Below are 21,387 nucleotides of genomic sequence, written 5' to 3' on the forward strand. Positions count from 1 at the left end.
CTCCACTGTGTTTGAACACCAACACAATGATATGAAGTAGACATGGGCCTACATTTTTTTAGCCGCTGCTCTGCTGATCAGATATGTTGTTCCTTGTCTCTAGTTTCAGAACTGGAGGTCAGCTTTAGGGCATGTAACCCTTGACCATCAGTTTCCAGTCTGTCCTTCTCAGGTATCCAAACAGTTTTCTGCATTACAGATGCCCCTTAATTGATCTAGTACCAAGACAAATGATCCCTTTTTGCAGTAACTCTCCAGAAAGTTTCTTAGTTTCCTGGTGAACATCTTTGATTTGCTGCAATTATTTTCTAGATGTCTGTTTCTTCATATTATTCTGGTAATTTTTAATAGACTGGCTATTTCAGTAATCACCTAAAAATGTGCTTCTGAATAAATAGTGATATCTCTCTGGCTCTGAATTATGTTGTTATAACTATAAAACCAATTTTTAAGATATTACAGGTAATTGCAATAGCAGTATATTGCAGCACTTGAAGTAGAAAAAAACCCTCACATTGAATGTTTTTAAGCATGTATTTATTTTGTTTTTAGAGAAAACTTTTGAGACTAGTTTCATTGAGTAGAGAAAGATATTTATTTCGAATAAGATTTTATTTTACAAATTTAATAATATTGTTTGTGATTAATGATCTCAGAGAGCTCTTTAAGTCATTTTCCGCTAGTAATTAATAACAAGATTACTATAAGTCAGATAGTTCCTGTTGTTATTTTTTTCTTAATTTTCCATTTTCTTGTAATCACAAGAGGAATTACTTTAATGACATTTATCTTCATTTCGAAGTCCTTTTCCTATAATGAGTCTGAGATAATACGTGCTCTCCTCACATTGAACCAGTCTGTTTATCTGCTGTGTCTTCTGCTTGAATGTATACGTTATAAGCACACAACATGTGTCTGTTTTATATTTGTGTCTTGGCATAATGTATGAAAACAGTGCTGTTTTTAGAGATGACTCATTTAATGTCTTACGTATTTTTTGGAAAGGACTGACTTTTTCAACTATGGATATACATTTTTGTGGCTTGAATCTGATTCTATTTATGTATTTGTGGATTCCCAAGTTCATTATATTTAAAAAATAGCTGTTATATTTATTTATTTTTCTCAAATAAAGCTACTAACTTAACTTTAAAGTAAAGAAATAATGTTATGACAAAGATTGTAAAGGAGAAACAGAAGCTGATAATTGCCCTCTGATTTTCACTCTTTGGAGTTCTAAATAATTACTGAATTATAGATATAATAGTAACTACTACATTTTTGCTTCAAGGTAGTTTTCTTTGTATCTAAAGGAAATTATCAATAGAAAAGCCAACATTAAAATCCTGCTAAAATAATTATTTTTAATATATTTATTTAATACCTACATATACCTATATAAAACCATATGTATATTTATTTGATAGACTAGACTAGACCAATTAATAAAATGCTTTAAAATATTTAATGCATTAATATGTAATCTATTTATTTTAATCCATTAATACATCTATTTAATATTTTAATGATAAATTAAGAATATATAAAAATATGAAATTTTGATAAAACACATTAGTATACAAATGCATCCCTGCCAGCATTGGTTGTTCTTTGTAATGTGTGCCAGTCTCTGTGTGAGATATCTATTGTTGTTTTGATTTGCATCTCTTTGATGATTAGTGATGTGGAACACTTTTTTATATGCTTTTTGGCCATTTTTTTTTGGAAGAAATGCTATACTGAGGATTTATATAAGAATAGTTAAATTTAACCCAAAAAGAATTAAGGAATCCAGTGATTTTTAGTACTGAAAGTGGCTCTTATTTCTTTCATAATCATTGCTGTTATGATTAGATCAGGAGGTTAAGACAAGTGCAAAACACTTCAGTCACTTCAGTGGTAGAACTTGATTCTATGAGTACAGAAAAATATATTTAAAAAGCCTAGATATTTTAGGTATTTGAAGCATAGTACTATATTTTAAGTTTTCAGGTGCTACTCTAGACTCATTCATACTTATGTATTTGTATGTCTTATTTTTGCAACTGAATCATTAGCAAGATGAAGCAAAAAACTTCAGTATATGCATTCATGGTTTACTTATGGTTCCTTAAAATATTTCAGTCAAACTTGTTTTAAAGGACAGTTATTTCAAAATGTATTTAATCCCAAAGGATATGGTAATAGTAAACTAATTTTTGGTGTGTATACATGATATTTCAGTGAAGTGTTTTTCTCCAAATAATGAAAAGCCATGCAAAGATAGGAAAAGAGGAGCAATGGAGATCAGGAATTTGCTAGAATAATTATAACATAACTGTGGACTAGAACAAATATGCTTTTTAAAACATGGTTGGCATGTATAAATTTATTGGCTACATTGAACAGTTGTTAATCATATGCCATGGTAATATTTTCTTAAGTTTAGATCAAAGTATAATTAGATCACTAGTTAATATCCACATAGTGATTATCACTATAGTCACTCTTTTGAATGTAATCCTATCATTCTGTAGGAGATTTGTGAGTTTTAGTTTCTTCGACTCTACTACATGCAAAACATTTTAGCAGAAGGCAAAAGTTAAATGTCAGTACCTGGACTATACCATTTTAGTGACTAAAGGGGGGAGTTAGTAAATATCTGTTTACTAAATTTGCTTCAGTAAGTCACTTCAAATAAAGTTTTTGGTTCTTAGATAATTTTATTTAAAGTTGTTTATTTCTGAACAGTCAAAACAACATAGACGTGCAAGTTAAAAGTACCTTTTCTTTGATGGAAATGGATTTGTAGTTTTTCTGAAAATGAACAAAAAGAATTTTCATAGAATAAAGGTATAATACCAGATTAGTTTCAGATTGCTATTATTTACAAGACTTCTTGTGATGATTCAAAATATGTCAATTAAGACCGTTCTAGAAATCTTTAAATTCTAAGCTAAGTTACATTTACTTTAATAAATGTCTGAAGTTACCTATTTAGAATCAGTTGTGTTTTTTTAATTAATATTAGAAAATCTAAGAGAGTACAGGGGAGAGATCACATACCCTTTCTGTACTTCCCTGGTGCTGTTTCCAGCAACACATTGTCACCTGAGCATTGCTAAGAATAGTTCTGGGAAATCCTGACTGCTCCCTGGATCACTCTGGTTCTGCCAGGTTCTCTGAGCAACAAAGTATTTGCAGACCTAGTATCCACATCAAAGGAAAGGTTTGGTTGCCTGAATAAGGCCAGAATAATTCCCAGGCTTTCTGAGCATGGGAGATGGACCACAATGCTGAAAAACAAGGATGAAACACAAAAAAGTAACTAGTCGTTCTGTGTATGTGTCTATTTCTTAGTAATTAGAAGAATCAGAGTTAGCTCATTAATCAACTACTTGATTATATTTACAATCATGTTAGGATATTCACACTAACAAGAATGCAGGATGCAGTTGATATTATTATAAATTTAGATGAAACTTTGCTGATAATTGAGTTTGTAACATTCTTTTGGAAAAAATTTTGCAGAGTTTATTTAGGAATTCAAAACTATAAATGATAATTATTTTTGGTTTTTGGGTCACACCCAGTGACGCTCAGGAGTTACTCCTGGCTGTGTGCTCAGAAATTGCTCCTGGCTTGGGAGACCATGAGGGATGCCGGGGATCAAACCTAGGTTCATCCTGGGTCAGCTGCATGCAAGGCAAGCACCCTACTTCTGTTCTGCCACTGCAGCCCAAAGACAGCTCATTTATTTATATGTTGGTTTTTTTTATATTAAACTACAATGACAAAGTTAAGTGTATGTAACAGAAGCATATGCCCCTTGCCCCAAAAACTATAAAAATTGTTTGATCTTTTTATAGAAAATGGTTTACAATTCATGATGTATAAGATATATCTAGAAGCATCAGTAGTCTTCCTGTTCTCCAGATAATGAATTCATCCTGAATTTATGAAAACTTACAGAAGTGAACCAAAGCAAATAATGAAAGAATTCTTTACTCTCCACGGTGAATATTCTCCTCCAAAAATACTTTTCACAGGAATATTTGAAAGCTTTTTCTTTTTCACTTAAAATGTATAATCAGAGGGCTGCAAACAGAATATTGGGATTTTCTCTTGTTTCTTGACTTGCATGCAGCCAATGCAAATTTGATTCTTGACACTTATCATCAAGCAATCATAAGCACTATATTGATTTTGGCATATATTCTGATTATTGTCCTCTATTTTTTCTTTCTTTAAATGTGTCCCAGCATTTGTGTTTCCTGCCTCAATGAACAATATTAACTATATTAACAGAATAATTAATAAAAATGAACAATAATATTAAGAATATCATTCATTCTTTATTCTTTTAACTTTAAATCTCATTCAGTCATGACATTTTATTGTCCCACTACAAAATGCCTTTTAAATAAGTTACTGCATGTATTACCATCTACCATTTAGACACTATAATTAGTTGTAGATCTTCCAGTACCACTGACAACAATCATTCCAAATAGTTCTGATTATATTCAACTTCTAATTGAAACCCCTTGGTTCTTTAGAACCCATAGTAAATGTGGGTGCTGCATATAGTGATAGCTCTATTCCCTGTCTCCCTTAATTTATACCTCACACCCTTACTCTTTCCCAATATAACATGAACTGCTTTTTTACTAGCTATTCTGTTTTCTTTATACTTCTAATATTTTTCCATTACATTGAAAGATATCCCTCTTTACTTTTGCATTGATAACCTCCCCTAATCTAAGTTGGTTGTTCATTCTCTATTCTTCTCAGTGAAGTATGTGGTTTCTCTATGTGCTTCTAATTCTTAATTCTTAATGCTCTGTGTATTTTCTAGAATTTTTTATCATGATTATTTGCTTATGTAATCTGTTCCACTTTCTTTGCTTCTGTCATGGTGCCTGGCATGCTAAATATGAAGCTTAATAAATACTATTTGAATGAATTGATCTCTTGTTACTTAGAAGGGAAAGTTATCTTATTTTGAACTGTGGATATGGCTCACTTGGCAGAGCAAACGTCTGTTATATGTGTAGTCTTGAATCTGCATTGCCCTCAAACACTATTTGCTATGACCATGGTAGCTGAGAACACTCCCAGATATGATTTCTACAAAATCAGTACTTATTTTTCCACAGATATTTAGTCATTTATTTTTAAGTTACAGTATTAGATGATGGTTTCTAGATATATTCATTTGATATCTATTGAAAATGTTCTTAGAGAAGTGCCTTAGTAAGAGGTTTGCTTTGTGAAACAAAACTCAGTTGGTTACTTTAAAAATAAGTCTCCTTGCAAATATACCTCTCATACTGAGAGAAGAACATCCTTCTAGAGATAGAAATTCTTTTTTTGGGGGGCGGGGGCACACCCGGCGGTACTCAGGGGTTACTCCTGGCTGTCTGCTCAGAAATAGCTCCTGGCAGGCACAGGGGACCATATGGGATACCGGGATTCGAACCAACCACCTTTGGTCCTGGATCAGCTGCTTACAAGGCAAACGCCACCCGAGATAGAAATTCTTAATATTTCAAACTTAGGTGCTCTAATTTTCCTTTAATGTGCACATGCAAACTGATAACCACCAATTGGCTCAAAAGTCTGACAACTCTTTTAAGACTGCATCGCTGTATCTGCAAGTGTTTTGTTGTTACAGACAACTTTGTCCAAAAAGTCCGACATTAAGAATTTTTTGGATTTGGGAGCCAGAGCAATAGTATAGCAGGTAAGGAACTTGTCTTGCACAGGCCAGCACTGGTTCAGTTCCCAGAATCCAATATGGTCTTCCAAGTCCACCAGAACCAAATTAGCACTGAGCATTGCCACATATGGCCCCAGAACAAAACCAAACCAATATTTATTGGATTTATTGTGCTTTGTTTTGTGCTGAAGAAATGTAGTTCTGAAAGTTCAAACTGATTACTCAACCCTAAAATAATTGTACCCCAATGACCTTTTATATTTTGTGATGTTTTAATGAGTTATACCCAGTCTTTATATTCTGTCTTCTGTAGACCTTGCCAAATCTTTTTTAAAATTAAAATAATTATCACAAGTATTTGTTTCATAGACCCAAACAGTTATCCAACACTATCTTTCAACAGTGTAGTACATTTATGTTGAAAAAAATACCTTACCAACTGTCCTTATCTTTAGAGTGCCTCTATATATGTATACATATATACATAACTGCTTTCCTCACACTTCATTTCTTGTCAGTCTTAGATTTTTATTCTATATGGGAGATATATAGGGTTATACACACTATTGAAATTTCTAGTTCTGACTTAAATGTAGTGATTTGATTATACAGTTTGGGTGGAAAATGTTCTATTAAGTGACCAATATTCCTAAGTAGGATTTTGTTGGAGAGGCAGCTGTTCACAGCTCTCTTGGAGGCTTTTTCATAATTGACAAGATTGAAATAGAATAGTAAACATATGTCTAATCCTTGATATCATTTCTTCCATTTTATAACGTGCTCTTTTAAAACCATTTATTGTTTCATTTCTTTTTTTTAATATTTTTTAAACCTGTTAATTTTACCCTAGTCCTCTAGTTGAACTTTAAGCACTGCATTTATTCCTCAAGGTTTTTTTATTTAATTTTTTACCATGTCCCCTCTGCTGGTTTTGCTTAAGTTTATGTTTTGCTTAAGTTTATGTTTTGTTTCATTGTAATGGTTTATCTTTCAGTTTGGGTTACCCAAATACTCAGTTTTGCTCAGTATCTCCAGGCTCCCAGAATGTTGGTGTGTTGCTTTCCTGCACCACGAACATTATGACATTAGTCCTTCAAACTATCACTTTTAACTACAGCGTTAAGATTTTTGTTTGAGGGGCCGGGAAGGTGGCGCTAGAGGTAAGGTGTCTGCCTTGCAAGCGCTAGCGTAGGACGGACCACAGTTCGATCCCCTGGCGTCCCATATGGTCCCCCCAAGCCAGGGGCGATTTCTGAGCACATAGCCAGGAGTAACCCCTGAGCGTCAAAAGGGTGTGGCCCAAAAACCAAAAAAAAAAAAAAAAGATTTTTGTTTGAAAAAATTTTCAAAATCTTAGAAGATGAAATTAAACTATGACCTTTCTTCTGGTCACATATTGACATGTTAATGTTAATTTATGTAGCTTTGTAGCTCTGCAGTGAAAATTAAACTGGACTTCTAAGATAGGTAACTTGAATTGAAGTTCTTAATTAATGAGTGTTATAATTTGGGGCAGAATTGTTGAAAATTCATTTAAAAGATTATCAGATTCAATGATAATAACTAATTTAGTGAGTTGTTCTATAATTGACTTGTTAAGTGAATCCTTATTTAAAAGGAACAGAGATATAACACAGTTTGTTTTTTTATTTATTTTTGGTTTGTTTTGGGGCCACAGCCAGTGGTGTTTGGGTTTGCTCCTGGCAGGCTCCAAGGACCATATGGAATGTCAAGGATCAAACCAAGTTGGCTAATTGCAAGGCAAATGCCCTACCCACTGTGCTATCCTCTGACACCTTAACACAGGGTTTAATGCACTTGACTATTCAACCTAGGTACAATCCCCAGCACCACTTTTGATCCCTTGAACATTGCCAGGAGTGATCCCTGAGCACAACACCAAAAGTAAACACTGATCATAGTTGACTGTAGCTGTAGCCCAAGTTTTCCTCTCACCAAAGTGATTTATATTGATAAAAGCTGAAATTAAGTGTTTGATAATATTAGTTTTGTTTTAAAATACAAAGTTCTTGGGAAGTGTAGATAAAGTATATTACTGTAAACTCTTGAGTGCTAACACTGTGGTTTGCTCATTAGAGGAAATATCAACTGATTTGTTTGATTATTGATTATATGTCAAGATAAAAACAAGAAAAAAAATCAAGCATTTGAAATACACTTTTTTTTTTTTTTTTGGTTTTTGATTTTTGGTCTACACTGGGTAACACTTAGAGGTTACTCCTGGCTATGAGCTTAGAAATCATTCCTGGCTTGGGGGACCATGTTGGACTCCAGGATTCAAACTCAGGTCCATCTTAGGTCAGCCATGTGCTAGAAGAAGGCAAGACAAAGACCCTACCACTGTGCTACACACATTTTTAAATTAGCTTGCCTATGCAGAACATAACTAGTGTTATATAGGAAATAGATTTTTTTACTTTTATCTTAAAATTTAAAAAATAGCTGTTTTATTTCAAAAATAATAAATATAAGTAATTATTAAAGTTTGCAAGAGAATTCTGAAAATTACTGTATTTTCAATATCATAAAAAACCATTGAGGTTTGCGACTGGAGAGATAGTCAGAAGGTAGGTCTTTTGCCTTAAACAAGGTTGGCTTGGATTCAGTTGCCAACACCACATATCTTGTGAGTTCAACAGAAGATATCTCTGGGTATAGAGCACCCTCTGCAAAAAAATTCCAAATTCAATTCAGTGAGAATTTTTGTATGTTTGTAATTGCTAACAAAAACATTATTAAAACAAATAAGTAAACTTTCATTATCGGATTATTTTTCTTCTTGGTTTGTTGGACCATACCCACCTCAGGACTTACTCCTAACTCTACTTTCGGTGTAGGTGGACCATATATGATTCCTGAGATGGAATCCAGGTTGTCAGTGCAAAGCAAGCATTCTACTCACGCTATTATCTCTCTGACCCAGGACTATAATTCTTGATGTTATATTTTTTTCCAAGTTGCTTCAACTTTAAGTTTATTAGTTTATTTTACTCAAAACAGATTACAGGAAGCATTGATAGAGTTATATTTATAAAACTGAAATTACTGGGCTTTTTCAAAGTTCTGGGAATACTGTTTAAGATTACATTTCTGTTAGATTATTCATTTGTCATTCACTTTCAACAAAACATCATTGAAACATATGTTTATATTTTCTTAGGATGGAATGATAGAATCTCTAAGATTTGTGAATGTTCTTCTAATAGAGGACTTTTTAGAAGTTCATATAATTGTGTTTTACCTAATTTTTATTTTACATTGTTAAATAATAAAAGACAGAATAAAGAATAAAGTCAATGAATAACATAATACATTTATAATCTATAATATAAACTATGTAGCATTATAATTTGATTATTTTTATATATAAAATTGAAAATCTATATTGATAATGAGCATAAATCTTAGACATGACAATTTACTATGCATACTCCTGGCCTTTACTTAGTTTTTCTATGTCTGATTTTTTTTAAATAGTCAACAGATGATAAATGTTCCCCTAATAGTTCTGTCTAAGGGCCTCTGAGCTTCAGAATTGCCAGACAGTTACAGAAATTATCTGTAAATGGGCTTTTCACATATATCTCTTAACAGTACACAGATCTGTAAAGATGGTATACTAGTACATTTTTACTCTTACTCTACCTATTTGTACAATAAGGATAGGGTTATTAGTAGAGTATAACACAAAGGGGTGTTTAATCACCACTGCAATAATTATACCAATTATTGTCTTAAAAGACTTTTGAAACTGTTTATTGAAATTGCTTTAAGGGAAAAAAACTGGCATCACTTTTCTCTTTTTGGCAATAATTAATAGAAGGCAATATCACTCCTTCTTTTACAGTAATTTAACTTACTAAATTTGTCAGCAGAAAAGGAAAAGCAAGTACATATTGGATGGAGGACACCTTCCAAATAGGGCTCAGGAGTTTATTGGGATCCCTTGCATTACTCAAAGAGGCCCGAATTTTCAATAATTAAGCCAGAGTTATGGTTCTTCTGGCATGTTCAAGGTTAACAGGACTACATACAGCAGTGTAATCTTAATTCATTAAAAATGAAAGGAACCAGAGAGTTAAAAAAAATTAGGGTGTTTGCCTTCATGCAGCCACCCAGGCTCAATCCTCAGCATCTTATATGGTCCCCAAATAAACCGCCAGGAGTATTCCTGAGTGGAGAGGCAGAAGAAACTCCTGCACATTTCTGGGTGTTGCTCTAAAACACAAAAATAAGCAAACAAAAAATCCGTTGGAAATTTAAAGAAAAGAGTAAGTGTAAATTAATAATTATAGTAATTGTCAAGATCTTGTTCAGGAGCCGAGAGATAGCATGGAGGTAAGGCATTTGCCTTGCATGCAGAAGGACGGTGGTTCAAATCCCGGCATCCCATATGGTTCCCCGAGCCTGCCAGGAGTGATTTCTGAGCATAGAGCCAGGAGAAACCCCTGAACACTGCCAGGTGTGACCCAGAAACCAAAAAAACAAACAAACAAAAAGATCTTTAAAGTTTGTTAATTGTCCTCAGTTACATATTTCTATGTTGGCACTTTAAAAAATAGTAATCATCTCTGCTTTTATGTATAATATTTATGTCAGTTATTTTTTAAAATGATTTCTTTACTTAAGCACTATGGTTACAAATCTGTACATACTTGAGTTTCAGTCATTGAAGATAGACCACCCTTCTTCACCAGTGCACTTCTTGAAAAGCTTATACTTAAATTGTTTATAGAAGCATTGCTTGTTTTCTTTTGTTGTTCTTTTGGCCACACCTGACTGTGCTGGGCTTACTTTTAACTCTGTTCTCAGGGATCGCTTCTTTTGAAGCTTGGGATCATATGGGGTTCCAACCTTAGTTAGCCATGTGTCTTACTTTCTGTATTACCTCCAGCACCCAGGAAGAGTATTTCTATATCGATGAGATCACTGCTATTACATCATAGTATATGTGAAAATTAAATGTGACCATATATAAATGTATATATATTACACAACACAATGCTTAGCACAGGATAAATGAAAAAATGGGTAGTAGAACTCATAACATACATATTACACAAACAATAAATTCTATTTTTTTTGTTTTTGTTTGTTTTTGGGCCACACCCGGCGGTGCTCAGGGGTTACTCCTGGCTGTCTGCTCAGAAATAGCTCCTGGCAGGCATGGGGGATCATATGGGACACCGGGATTCGAACCAACCACCTTAGATCCTAGATCGGCTGCTTGGAAGGCAAGCACCGCTGTGCTATCTCTCCGGGCCCACAAACAATAAATTCTATGTTCTCTTGTCTACATGAAGATTTGGAAGCAGAACAATGGCATTCTTTTAAATAAACTGAAAGTCACTTTCAGTTATTTTTAAAAAAAATTTAATACAACTCTTGGAGATTATCTTCTTGTAAATTATTAAACTTTGTTTCTGAGAAAAAAATTTAGACCAATCATCTGTAATCCAAAGACAACCACATAGCCAAGCTCAAACTACCTTATCAATTATAGTAACTATACAAACTATACTCCAGTGTTTAAACGGAATAAATGCCCTGACCAAATAAATAACCCAGGTCTGAAATAAATTATTAGTGTTTTTAACATCTTTGATCAGAATATTCAAAAATGAATCTATAAGTATGCATTAATGTTTTCATTCAATTTGTTTAGGAATTATAGTTTAAAGTGAGTTCTTGTAATTTAAAATGTGCACTGATTTGGAGTGATTTCTACCATTTTAACGTGATTTTGTTTGAACTTTTTTTTGCTGTAGGCCTCGTTTGTATGAAGTCCAGCACATCTGTGGTTGAGCTTGTAATGCTGCTTTGTTCTCAGGTACAAAAATCTCATTGTTTGATTACTTGAAGGTTTTCAGTGACAGTGAAAATAAAATGTTTATTTAAGCCTACGTATCTTTCTATCTATTACATCTAATATGTATATAAATTTATGTGTATTACACTAAAGCTAAAGTAATTGTATTGTTATTTTTATGCATATTATCTTACCATGACTATTGTCTCCCTTTTTCTTTTTCAATTCCCCTTTGTCATCTTATTCTTCCCACCATCTTTTTGTTTATCCTTTCTCTCAACTCTAAATATAAACACATACATACCAATTATTGGTACCTCTTTAACATATAATAGTTCAGAAAGAATGTAGTACAGTTTAAATTTATATGTTGCTTATTGCTAATTATATAATTTATTCTTTTCTCTTAGATTTGTAATAATGAAAACAAATTTTCCCCCGATACAATATGCAAAGTATAGAATACTTCTTATGAATGAGTAGTCTTTGATATGATTGACATTTTTATCTTTCCTAATGTAATGTATGTATATTATGTAAATTCTAAAAGTCTGCCTATAGCTATTTAGCTTTAATAAGAGTTGAAATCATAATTTTAATTATTTTACATTGCTTCTTTACAAAGGTTGTGTTTATTTGGATTTAGGTATATAATAGTCTGTATTCTCACTAGTTCTATCATACCTTACCATTCTAATTTTTACATAACTATCATATACTTTAAAGCATGAGTCTTTAATCATAGAACGAACATGGGTATTAAACTTCCTCTCAGTTATTCAATGCAAAGAGAAAGACTTTTTCTAGTTACAAACCTTGAGTCTGACTAAAACTGCTGTAACTTTCCATTAAACAATAATATTTGATCATTTAAATTATCAACAAAAATATAAAACCAAAAACTTACCTATGGATTTCCAGTTTTCAGGTTTACTTTCTTCCAGAATATATCAGAGATTAGTCATTAGTCCATTTCTCCCATTTTGTCCAGGAAGAATATAAATAAGTTAAACCACACAACGTCCCTGGTAGGAGTTCGTAAGTTGTACATTAGAAATTCATTTACTAATAAAGGATCCTGAGTTCAGGAGACATAGTGAAAAATAGATCTGAGCCTTTTTAGGTCCTTGATGATACAAATTTTATAAAAAAATTATTATACACAAAATAACAAAGTTTCTTATTCCTTCGCTCTGGATTTTACTGAAGTTCAGTGAAATAAAGAGGAATTTAGTATTAGAATCCTAATGTCTTTGATGGCCTCATCATCTAATCATAGGTTTAACATTACTCATTTGCTGGCTCCAGGAATTCCTGCCATTAAAGGCCCTAGAGATGAAACTTTGCCTCAGATATTGATTGAAAGGAAGAATGAGAAATTTAAGCTCTTTGTGCAGTGCACTCTCTTTCAGTGTGTTAGCAGAGCAGTGTTATAAATATGTCTCTCAGTTTTATTTTTTAGTTTATTTTTTAAGTAATTCAGTGTGTTTAATATTTTAAGTGTCTAATTGATTAAATATACCTCATTTAAATATAGTATGTTTTTAAATAAAAAGTAATTTCTATTTTTATTTTTATTAAACTGAAATACTTATTTCCACAAAATACTGTAATCCACAAAATACTTTAAAGAAAAAATGACCACTCTTTCTTCTATATTATCCAGGTGGTGAGGGTTTATTATTACACTATAAAGTTGGTTTAAATCATCTTTGTAGGTAATTAAGTTTGACTGATGTATAAAATATTTGTTTTGGGACACAGAAAAAATGAGAATGTCTTCAATAAGTTTCCAAAAAGTATTTGCCATTTCTGTCTGCTACTCAAATTCAAGATTTAGATCTTATTTTTATCCATTAGTGTTACAAACAAAGCAGGAGTGACTTCTGATAAAGAAAAAAATAAAGGTTAAATGATGCTATGGAGATTGCTTGGCATAGCACTTTCTAAAGCTAGGGTTTTTTCTATGGCCTTTAATGCATCTCTTCTTGATCCCTGTAGATTTAGCTCAGCACATTGGAGCTCTTTGTGCCAAGGCAAATGCAATCTTGACAAACCTTGAAAGCTACAAGGTTCTCAGTTCTTTTTTTTTTTTCTGCTTTATGTCAGCCTTTGTAAATATTGATGATTTCATAATATCATGTGCAATTATTCATTTATTACAGTATGAAAAATGTGAATATTTTTATAATACTATATGTATTATATATTTAAAAATTTTTCCACACTGTGTAAAATGTATTTTGATTCTTGGTTAAAATAAGTTTTTAATGAAATTGGGATTAGCCCATGATTCATTTGCTTAAATTGTGCTTTTCTTTATTTCAAATTTAGATAAACCACTAGAAAATAAAATTTTGTTGAAATATTGAGCAATGGGAGTTGAAATGGAAAAGGGAAATGCAGCAACTCTTCAAAAAAATTTTATTTGCTATGACAAATTAGATCATTTTAATTTTATGTTTTCCATTTCAAATTTTATGTTAATAATGATGTCTATAATTAAGGGTATCACTTTTTTATGTTATCTGAACTTCTCAATAAACTTACTATTGGTGATGTTTAGTGTGCAAAATATGGTCTAAATTTACATGAGATCATCTTACAAATTTTTGAAGGTACTTGTCAAGGATAATGCAGTTCATATGGGCAGGCTTTTAAACTCTAAGAAACATGCCATCCAGTCTGTTACCCAGTGGAATTTTAGGTTACTCTAGAAAAAATTAGTTTTGAGAAGATGCTAAAATTTAATAACAACTTACTTTATTATATTATACTCCCTGTTTTGTATCTTTTTTATGTAGATCATATCACACAAAGGTAACTGTTAAGGTTTAACTTATATCCTTCCCTCTGTGTTCAAGTTGCACACATGGACTATTTTTTATATACAAAATGGTTTCATAGTTCTTGGAATTAAAATGAATTTAAGAAAAATTATTTATATATATATATATATATATAGTTTTGACAAGATCAGTTAGCCACAAAATACTGGATTTTTGCAAGTTGTTACTGCCTTCTGAATTTTCTAAGTTTTACAATCAGATGTGGTTGAGATCTTTTGAATAATTTTATATGTTTATCTTGTTTTTTCCATTACATTATTCAAGTATATTGTGTTCTTTGATGAATAACAGATTTAGTCTTCAAGTAAACTTTTGTAGGTAGTATAATAGTTTGTAATTATTGCCAGATTTTTAAGGAAGTTTCCATCAGTGGTACTCCAAAAAAAATTTGAATGATGTTATCCCATAGGATTTCTTTAAGTTTTTATAAGTAAATCTTAGCAGATGTCAGTTGCATTTTTCTGTGCCTTATCTGTCAATAGAAAACTTTTTATAAATTGAGAAACTTTTATGTAAAAAAAAGTCTTAATACTTAAGTACTTTCTGACTTGAAGCATTGATGAGTAAATGCTTAATAAATCATTTTATTTAAACTTTAAAAAACCAAATATATAAGTAATATAAAAGTTAGCCATGAAGTCTCCTTAGGATCTGTGTATGAAGTTACTAACATAAATTACCTTGTGGCTTGTTTGACTGTATTCTTTTCTAAGTATTTAATATGCTTAAATAAAAGAGATTTTGGTGATTTCCCTGATGTGATCAAGGCCAGGACTTCTAAACACAGCACTTAAGAAAGAACCACAATAGGGGGAGGGGAGGGGAAATAAAGCACCACAACTGAAGAATTGCCTTCCTTTCAAATGATTTGTTCTTTGAACATTTGAATTTTTTCATTTTTTTCTGATTTGATACAGTCTACTCACTTAGAACAAAATGAAAAAAGTTGTATTTTCCCTATGGTAGACTGAAAATTGAGGTACAAAACATAGAAAAGATAAGTTTTCAGGCCTTTAAAATTTTTTAATTAATGAATATTTATAATTGAAACAGGCTTGGTATTTTTAATAGAATGATAAATTTAAATAAGCCAAGGGCAGATTACATTTTTCCAATCATTTTGTAAATATGAAATCTTAATTATGTTAAATTATATCATTTGAATTTTTATTGTGTTATTGATTATTATTGTTTATAATTGTGATAATTCTACATTCTGATAATATTTTTGTGGGGGGTTTGTTTGCCTTTTGGGGACAATAATCTGTAGTGGTTTAGTTTACTCTTTGCTCTTCACTTAGGGATCACTCCTTGAAGTGCTTAAGTAGTAGATATCAAACCATTTGGCCATGTGAAAGGCAAGCACCTTCCTGTTATAATGTCTTTTCAGCCCTGAAATTCAGTATTTTAATAAAAATAATCAAAAGCAATTTAAAATTGCTCATAAAATTAATCTTATGAAATAGAAATAATATTTTTGGAAGACTTTATGTATATTCTTAATCTGATAAACTCATCTACACAGAATACACATGGATTCAGACTAAGTAATCATTCTAAACACAGACATAAAAAGGAATTAACCTATTACATGTTCAGATCAGCTACCAACTTCATTTACATTTCAGTATCCAGACAATATATTTATTTGTATTTCATTTGTGGAGAATTGTGTTTTTCCTAGTATAATATGAGCAGAACTGCAATATAGTGTGTTAATAGTATTTGAATTAAGGTTGATGAGAAATTTCTAACTTCCGTTCATGGTGTTTGTTTTGCTATGTCTTCTTAATATAAATAATTGTATTGTTTCATTCCAGTATATCAAACAAAATACTTTCTAATTTTTGCATATTAAAGAACTAAATTCTCATTAAAACTGCTTTACCTACTGTGTTATTGCTCCAGTCCCACTTTTATATGTTTTAAGCACTTGTAATATATTTATTTCTCAGATGTTGTAACATCTTATTCTTTATCTTTTCATATTTATAATTCATTTACACTTATATCAATCTAAGTTACAAACAGAGATGATAGATGAATCAACAAAATTTTATCTCAGTCATGTTAAAATTATGAAAGGGTGCTGGGAGACCTTTCTTTTTATGTGAATACTCATATTTCTTTAAAAGTCGGGTTCCCTTCAAAATAATTTTTGTGAGTCTTGGCCACATATGGGATAATCCTCAGAGTTCTTATCTGTTGTGGAGAAGAGAAAATGCAGACTTATCTAAAGTAAACTGATATTACTAGACCTGATAGCCCTATTTCTTGGCTTAACCTGCCTATTTCAAATAATACTCTGGCTATATTCACTCCTTTGCAGATATTTTGCTGGTTTCCTCTTTCTTTTAAATTTTTTAAATTTATCTTATTAAAACCTTGTGACTTGGGGCCGGGCGGTGGCGCTAAAGGTAAGGTGCCTGCCTTGCCTGCGCTAGCCTTGGACGGACCGAGGTTCGATCCCCCGGTGACCCATATGGTCCCCCAAGCCAGGAGCAACTTCTGAGCGCATAGCCAGGAGTAACCCCTGAGCGTTACCGGGTGTGGCCCAAAAACAAACAAACAACAAAAAAACCCTGTGACTTATAAAGTCCTATATATTTGGGTTTTAGACATACAATGATCTCACTCCCTCTGCTTTTAATTTTTGTTTTACATTATATACTTTTTTACACTGCACCAACTTTTAAAAATAGTAAAATTATTATGTATGTATTTCTCAGTACTATCATTCTACATTATCTTACTTTTGGTAGATTTATTTTACTTCTACTGAATGTATACTTTACCAAATTTATTTTATTAGCTATTATATAACTTTTAGTTAGCTATTATTAATTCACTGTACTTTTTCTGTTTATGATTCTTCTGTGTTTGTTTTTTAGTTTAAATAATTATGGACTCACAAGAACCAGTCACTTTGTATAAAAAATCCCATGTACCTTTCCCTAGTTTCCTCCAGTAGCTCTCTTTATGAATGAGTGAACTAAAGAATCGAAGTCAGGAAATTAAAATTGTGACATTTTGTTAAAACTTCACTACTTCATTTTCACTACTTTTAACATGCTTTCACTTATTTGTGCTGTTTTACCTTACTTGAATTGATGTACCAACTACTTTAAATGAGAAAATATGGATTACTACTAGTACTTTTCCACAATTACTCTAGGCTCCTTTGTTTGAGGAAGCATGATGGTTTATTATATGGATATTGTTACATGTATTACTCTATACATTGTCTTAGTATTGAAAAGGCATATGGCTATGTTTTCATAGGTACCTTTTGTGTGTAAGAGAAATGACATGATAATCCTTAATATGTTACCTTGGCATTTCCTATATATGTCACAGAATAAATACAGCATTTCTCTTTTACTTTATTTTACTTTTTTAAAAAAAATTTTTGGCACACACCGGTGATGCTCAGGAGTTAATCCTGGCTATGTGCTCAGAAATGGCTCCTGGCATGGGGGACCATGTGGCTAGCGCTAGCAAGGCAGACTCCTTACTGTTCCACGCCACAACTCTGGCCCCAGGATTTTCTCTTTTTGAAGCAGTTCACTCTTGCAGCAGTGGAAATGAATACTATGTTTTGCCATCCATATATCTATTATATTTTGAAAGTATTTTATTTTATTATTTTATTATTATTTGTTTTGATTTTGGAGTCATAGCTGGTGATACCTATACACTAGCTCTGCACTCAAGTCACTCCTAACAGTGCTCATGGCTATGGAATGCCAGAATTGACTGCATGAAAGGCAAATGCTCTACCCACTGTTCCATTTCTTAGGCCCTGGATTTCTCGGGAGTATTTTAAATCGTAGAGTATTTACTTAGACTATCCAAAATGGATCTGCTTAAGGATGCCACAAAGCTTGACAGTTGTCCAGCTTCTCTTGGTAGATGCTAGTCACTTCATTTAAAGTACAGATTTACTCCATAGTAAAATTCATGGCTTAATTTTTGTTCAGTCCTCTTGCCAGTGATATCTTCTGTTTTAGTCACCTTTGTCTCATCTATTAAAGTAACAGACTGTTTAGTTCATACCTAGTAAAAATATTCATAAAGAAGCAAATATTTATTGTAAACAAATTATTATTCTGAAGAAAAGGAAACCATTTTCAAGATAATTTGTTGGTTTTTGCTCTTGTTTTGGTCCAAAACTGGTCATGCTAGGGTTCTGTTTTGATTTCTGGGCTGGTCTTTGTACCCTACTGCTCAGAGTATGATTTGTTGCCTAGTATCTCTTACTTTGGGCCTCCATTATTGGTAGCTGCTAGGCTTTTGCTCAGCCCATTAAGCCAAGTAACTCTCCAGTCCTGATTTAATTGCAGTAAAAAGCATATATAACATAAATGTAATATTTTAAAGGTTTTAAATGTAATATTCAGTAGTGTCATACATTCCTAGTGTTGTGTAGCCTTTCTATTATTGATTTTCAAAACTTTTGGTCACCCAAAGTCAAAACTTTCATATATACTAAGTTCCTAAGCATTGCCTGTATCGCTAAAGCATATTTTTGTCTCTATGATTTTTCTGTTCTCAGTATTTTACTGGAATCATATACATATTTTGTTATATCTTAGCATTTCAGGTTCATCCATATTATAATATGCACAAATTATATCCCTATTTCTTAGATTTTTTTTCTTTTTTAACCACACTTATTTTTTTACTCTCCCACCGTCATCAGTAATTCCTCCCAAGTTTTACAATTATTAATATTCATTGATATGTCATTGCATTTTGTATGTTTGTCAATTTTATATTTTTATTGCATACAGGTAAAATCATCTAAAATTATTTTTATTCATTTTCTTTACATTATTCCTATAAACTCCTATTTTGTTGCAGCTAGAGAGATAGCACAGGGTAGGGTGTTTGCCTTGCATGCAGAGGACCCAGGATAGACCAGGTTCGATTCCCGGTATCCCATGTGGTCCCACAAGCCAGGAGTGAATTCTGAGTACAGAGCTAGGAGTACCCTGAGTACTTCTGGGTGTGGCCCCAAAACAAAAAAAAATCATGTTTTTATAGCAAAAATGTTCTATTGTATAAATCTCTATATGGCCAACTAACATGTACTTCCATTTTTTGTCATTTCTGATAGTTTTAGAAACAATGTAAATAAATACGAATTTATATAATCACTTTTGTCAAAATTTGTGTACCCTTCAGATAGATATCCAAAAGTGGGATTACTGGATCATATTTTAACTATCTTTTTAGTTTTTTCCAAAATTATTTTGCAAATTATATTCCCAGCAGCAAATGAATATAATTTCCCCCCCAAATGTAAAAAACTTGAGTTATTGCTGCTTGTGATGAAATAAACTTTATTCTTTTTATGGTTGAATTCCATTATGTATGAAATACTCTATTTTATGTATGAAATACTCTATTAATTTTTGATGGATAATGGTTTATCTTTACCTTCTGACCATTGTCATTTTATCAATTAAAAATGTAAGTAATTGAGGTTCTATTTTTAGACATAAGTCTATGAATATAATTTCTGCTATGTGATAATTATTGTCAACTATTTTCCCTTTTTTTTTTTACACTAGCAGTTGTCTGTTTTTTTATTGTTATTGTTATTTATTTTTTACTTTTTGATTTGGGCAACACCCTACAGTTATCAGGGCCTACTTCTGATTCTGCTCTCCAGGGTCAGTCTTTGATGAGCTTGGGGAACATATGGAGTGCAAGATATTGGATCTGGATTGGCTAGTGTAAGGCAAACTTCCTGCCTATTTTGCTATTTCTCTGGGCATATGTATCTGAACTATTATAAAATCTCATGAAAATGTACAACTTCTCCAGTTTATTCACAGTATCTCCAATGCATGTTGTTTTCGCATTTGGTTTTTTGTTGTTTTTTTGTTTGTTTTGTTTTTTCCCAAACCATTGGTATTGTTAGGGTAGGAGTGATAGTATAGAGGAGAGGGCAGGGACCTTTACTTGCATGTTGGTGAATTATATTCACTGGCACTCCATTTGATGACCCAAGAACCACCAGAAGTAATTTCTGAGTGCAGAGCCTGGAGTAATTTTTGAGCACAGGTAAGTGTGGTCAAAATAAAATAAAATATCTGTGTATATTTTTTGTTATTTTTACTATTGCCATTCCAGAGAGATGGACTGGCTCTGAGTCAATTAAGTTTATATCTTACCATTTCAAATTAATTGGAATTTCTCTAATGTTCAATAATATCGATCATATTTTCATGTGTCTGTTGATCAACTGTATATTCTCTTTGGATAAAGCTTTATTCAGGTCCTGTATCTTTCTTGGACAGAAGGGAATTATACTGTACAGTGCTTCAGAAGTTATTCCCAGCTTGATGCAAGAGATCATTCCTATTGTTAATCAGGGCACCATACACTGCAGTGATAGAAGCTGGGCTACTCATGATAGTTCTGTAACCTTCCTTACCCTTATACATATTTTAATTAAATTTTTTTGGTTTATTTTAGGTATATCATTTACTATGAATATTGACCTTTACCTATTATATATTAATTGTAAAGATTTTAACCCATTCTGTGGATCTTCTTTTATTTCCTTAACAAGATTCTGATTCATTGAAGTTTTAAATTTTGATATCCAGTTTATCTCTTTCTGTTTTTTTCTGCCTGGATAATTTCAGCATATCTCTGAACTCATGACTAAATATAAACTCATAGAGATTTTTTAGTTCAAGTTCTTAAATTTGGATTTTGGTTAATTTTCATTTGGCATGAGATAAGGATTAAGTTTTGTTTTTATCTGTAAATCTGTAGCACCATTTTCAAAGAGCTTTTCCTTCTCTCTTAATGTGCAAAGATTTCATACATTATTTCACAATACTAATCTCATGAAACTTCCTTAGGTTTTTTATTTATATAATATATAAACTTTTCTTTTAGTGACCAACTAGTTTTCTTTACTATCTAATGTCATGTTATGGTTATAGTTCTTATAAAAAAATTGCAATTTGGCATAATTGATTATTCAC

General features: G+C 32.0%; 1 protein-coding gene across 2 annotated transcripts in view; it reads left to right on the plus strand.

The window, feature by feature from the left end:
- The window catches only part of NBEA (neurobeachin), a 697,365-nt gene that overhangs the window by 290,046 nt on the left and 385,932 nt on the right, over positions 1–21,387 (plus strand). For both annotated transcript variants that reach the window (XM_049778738.1, XM_049778739.1), the window contains one exon: positions 11,491–11,552. In XM_049778738.1, the coding sequence (XP_049634695.1) occupies positions 11,491–11,552 (62 nt within the window). The remainder of the gene's footprint in view (positions 1–11,490; positions 11,553–21,387) is intronic.

Source organism: Suncus etruscus, chromosome 8 (assembly GCF_024139225.1).
Source record: "Suncus etruscus isolate mSunEtr1 chromosome 8, mSunEtr1.pri.cur, whole genome shotgun sequence".
In the NCBI taxonomy this organism is placed as follows: domain Eukaryota; kingdom Metazoa; phylum Chordata; class Mammalia; order Eulipotyphla; family Soricidae; genus Suncus; species Suncus etruscus.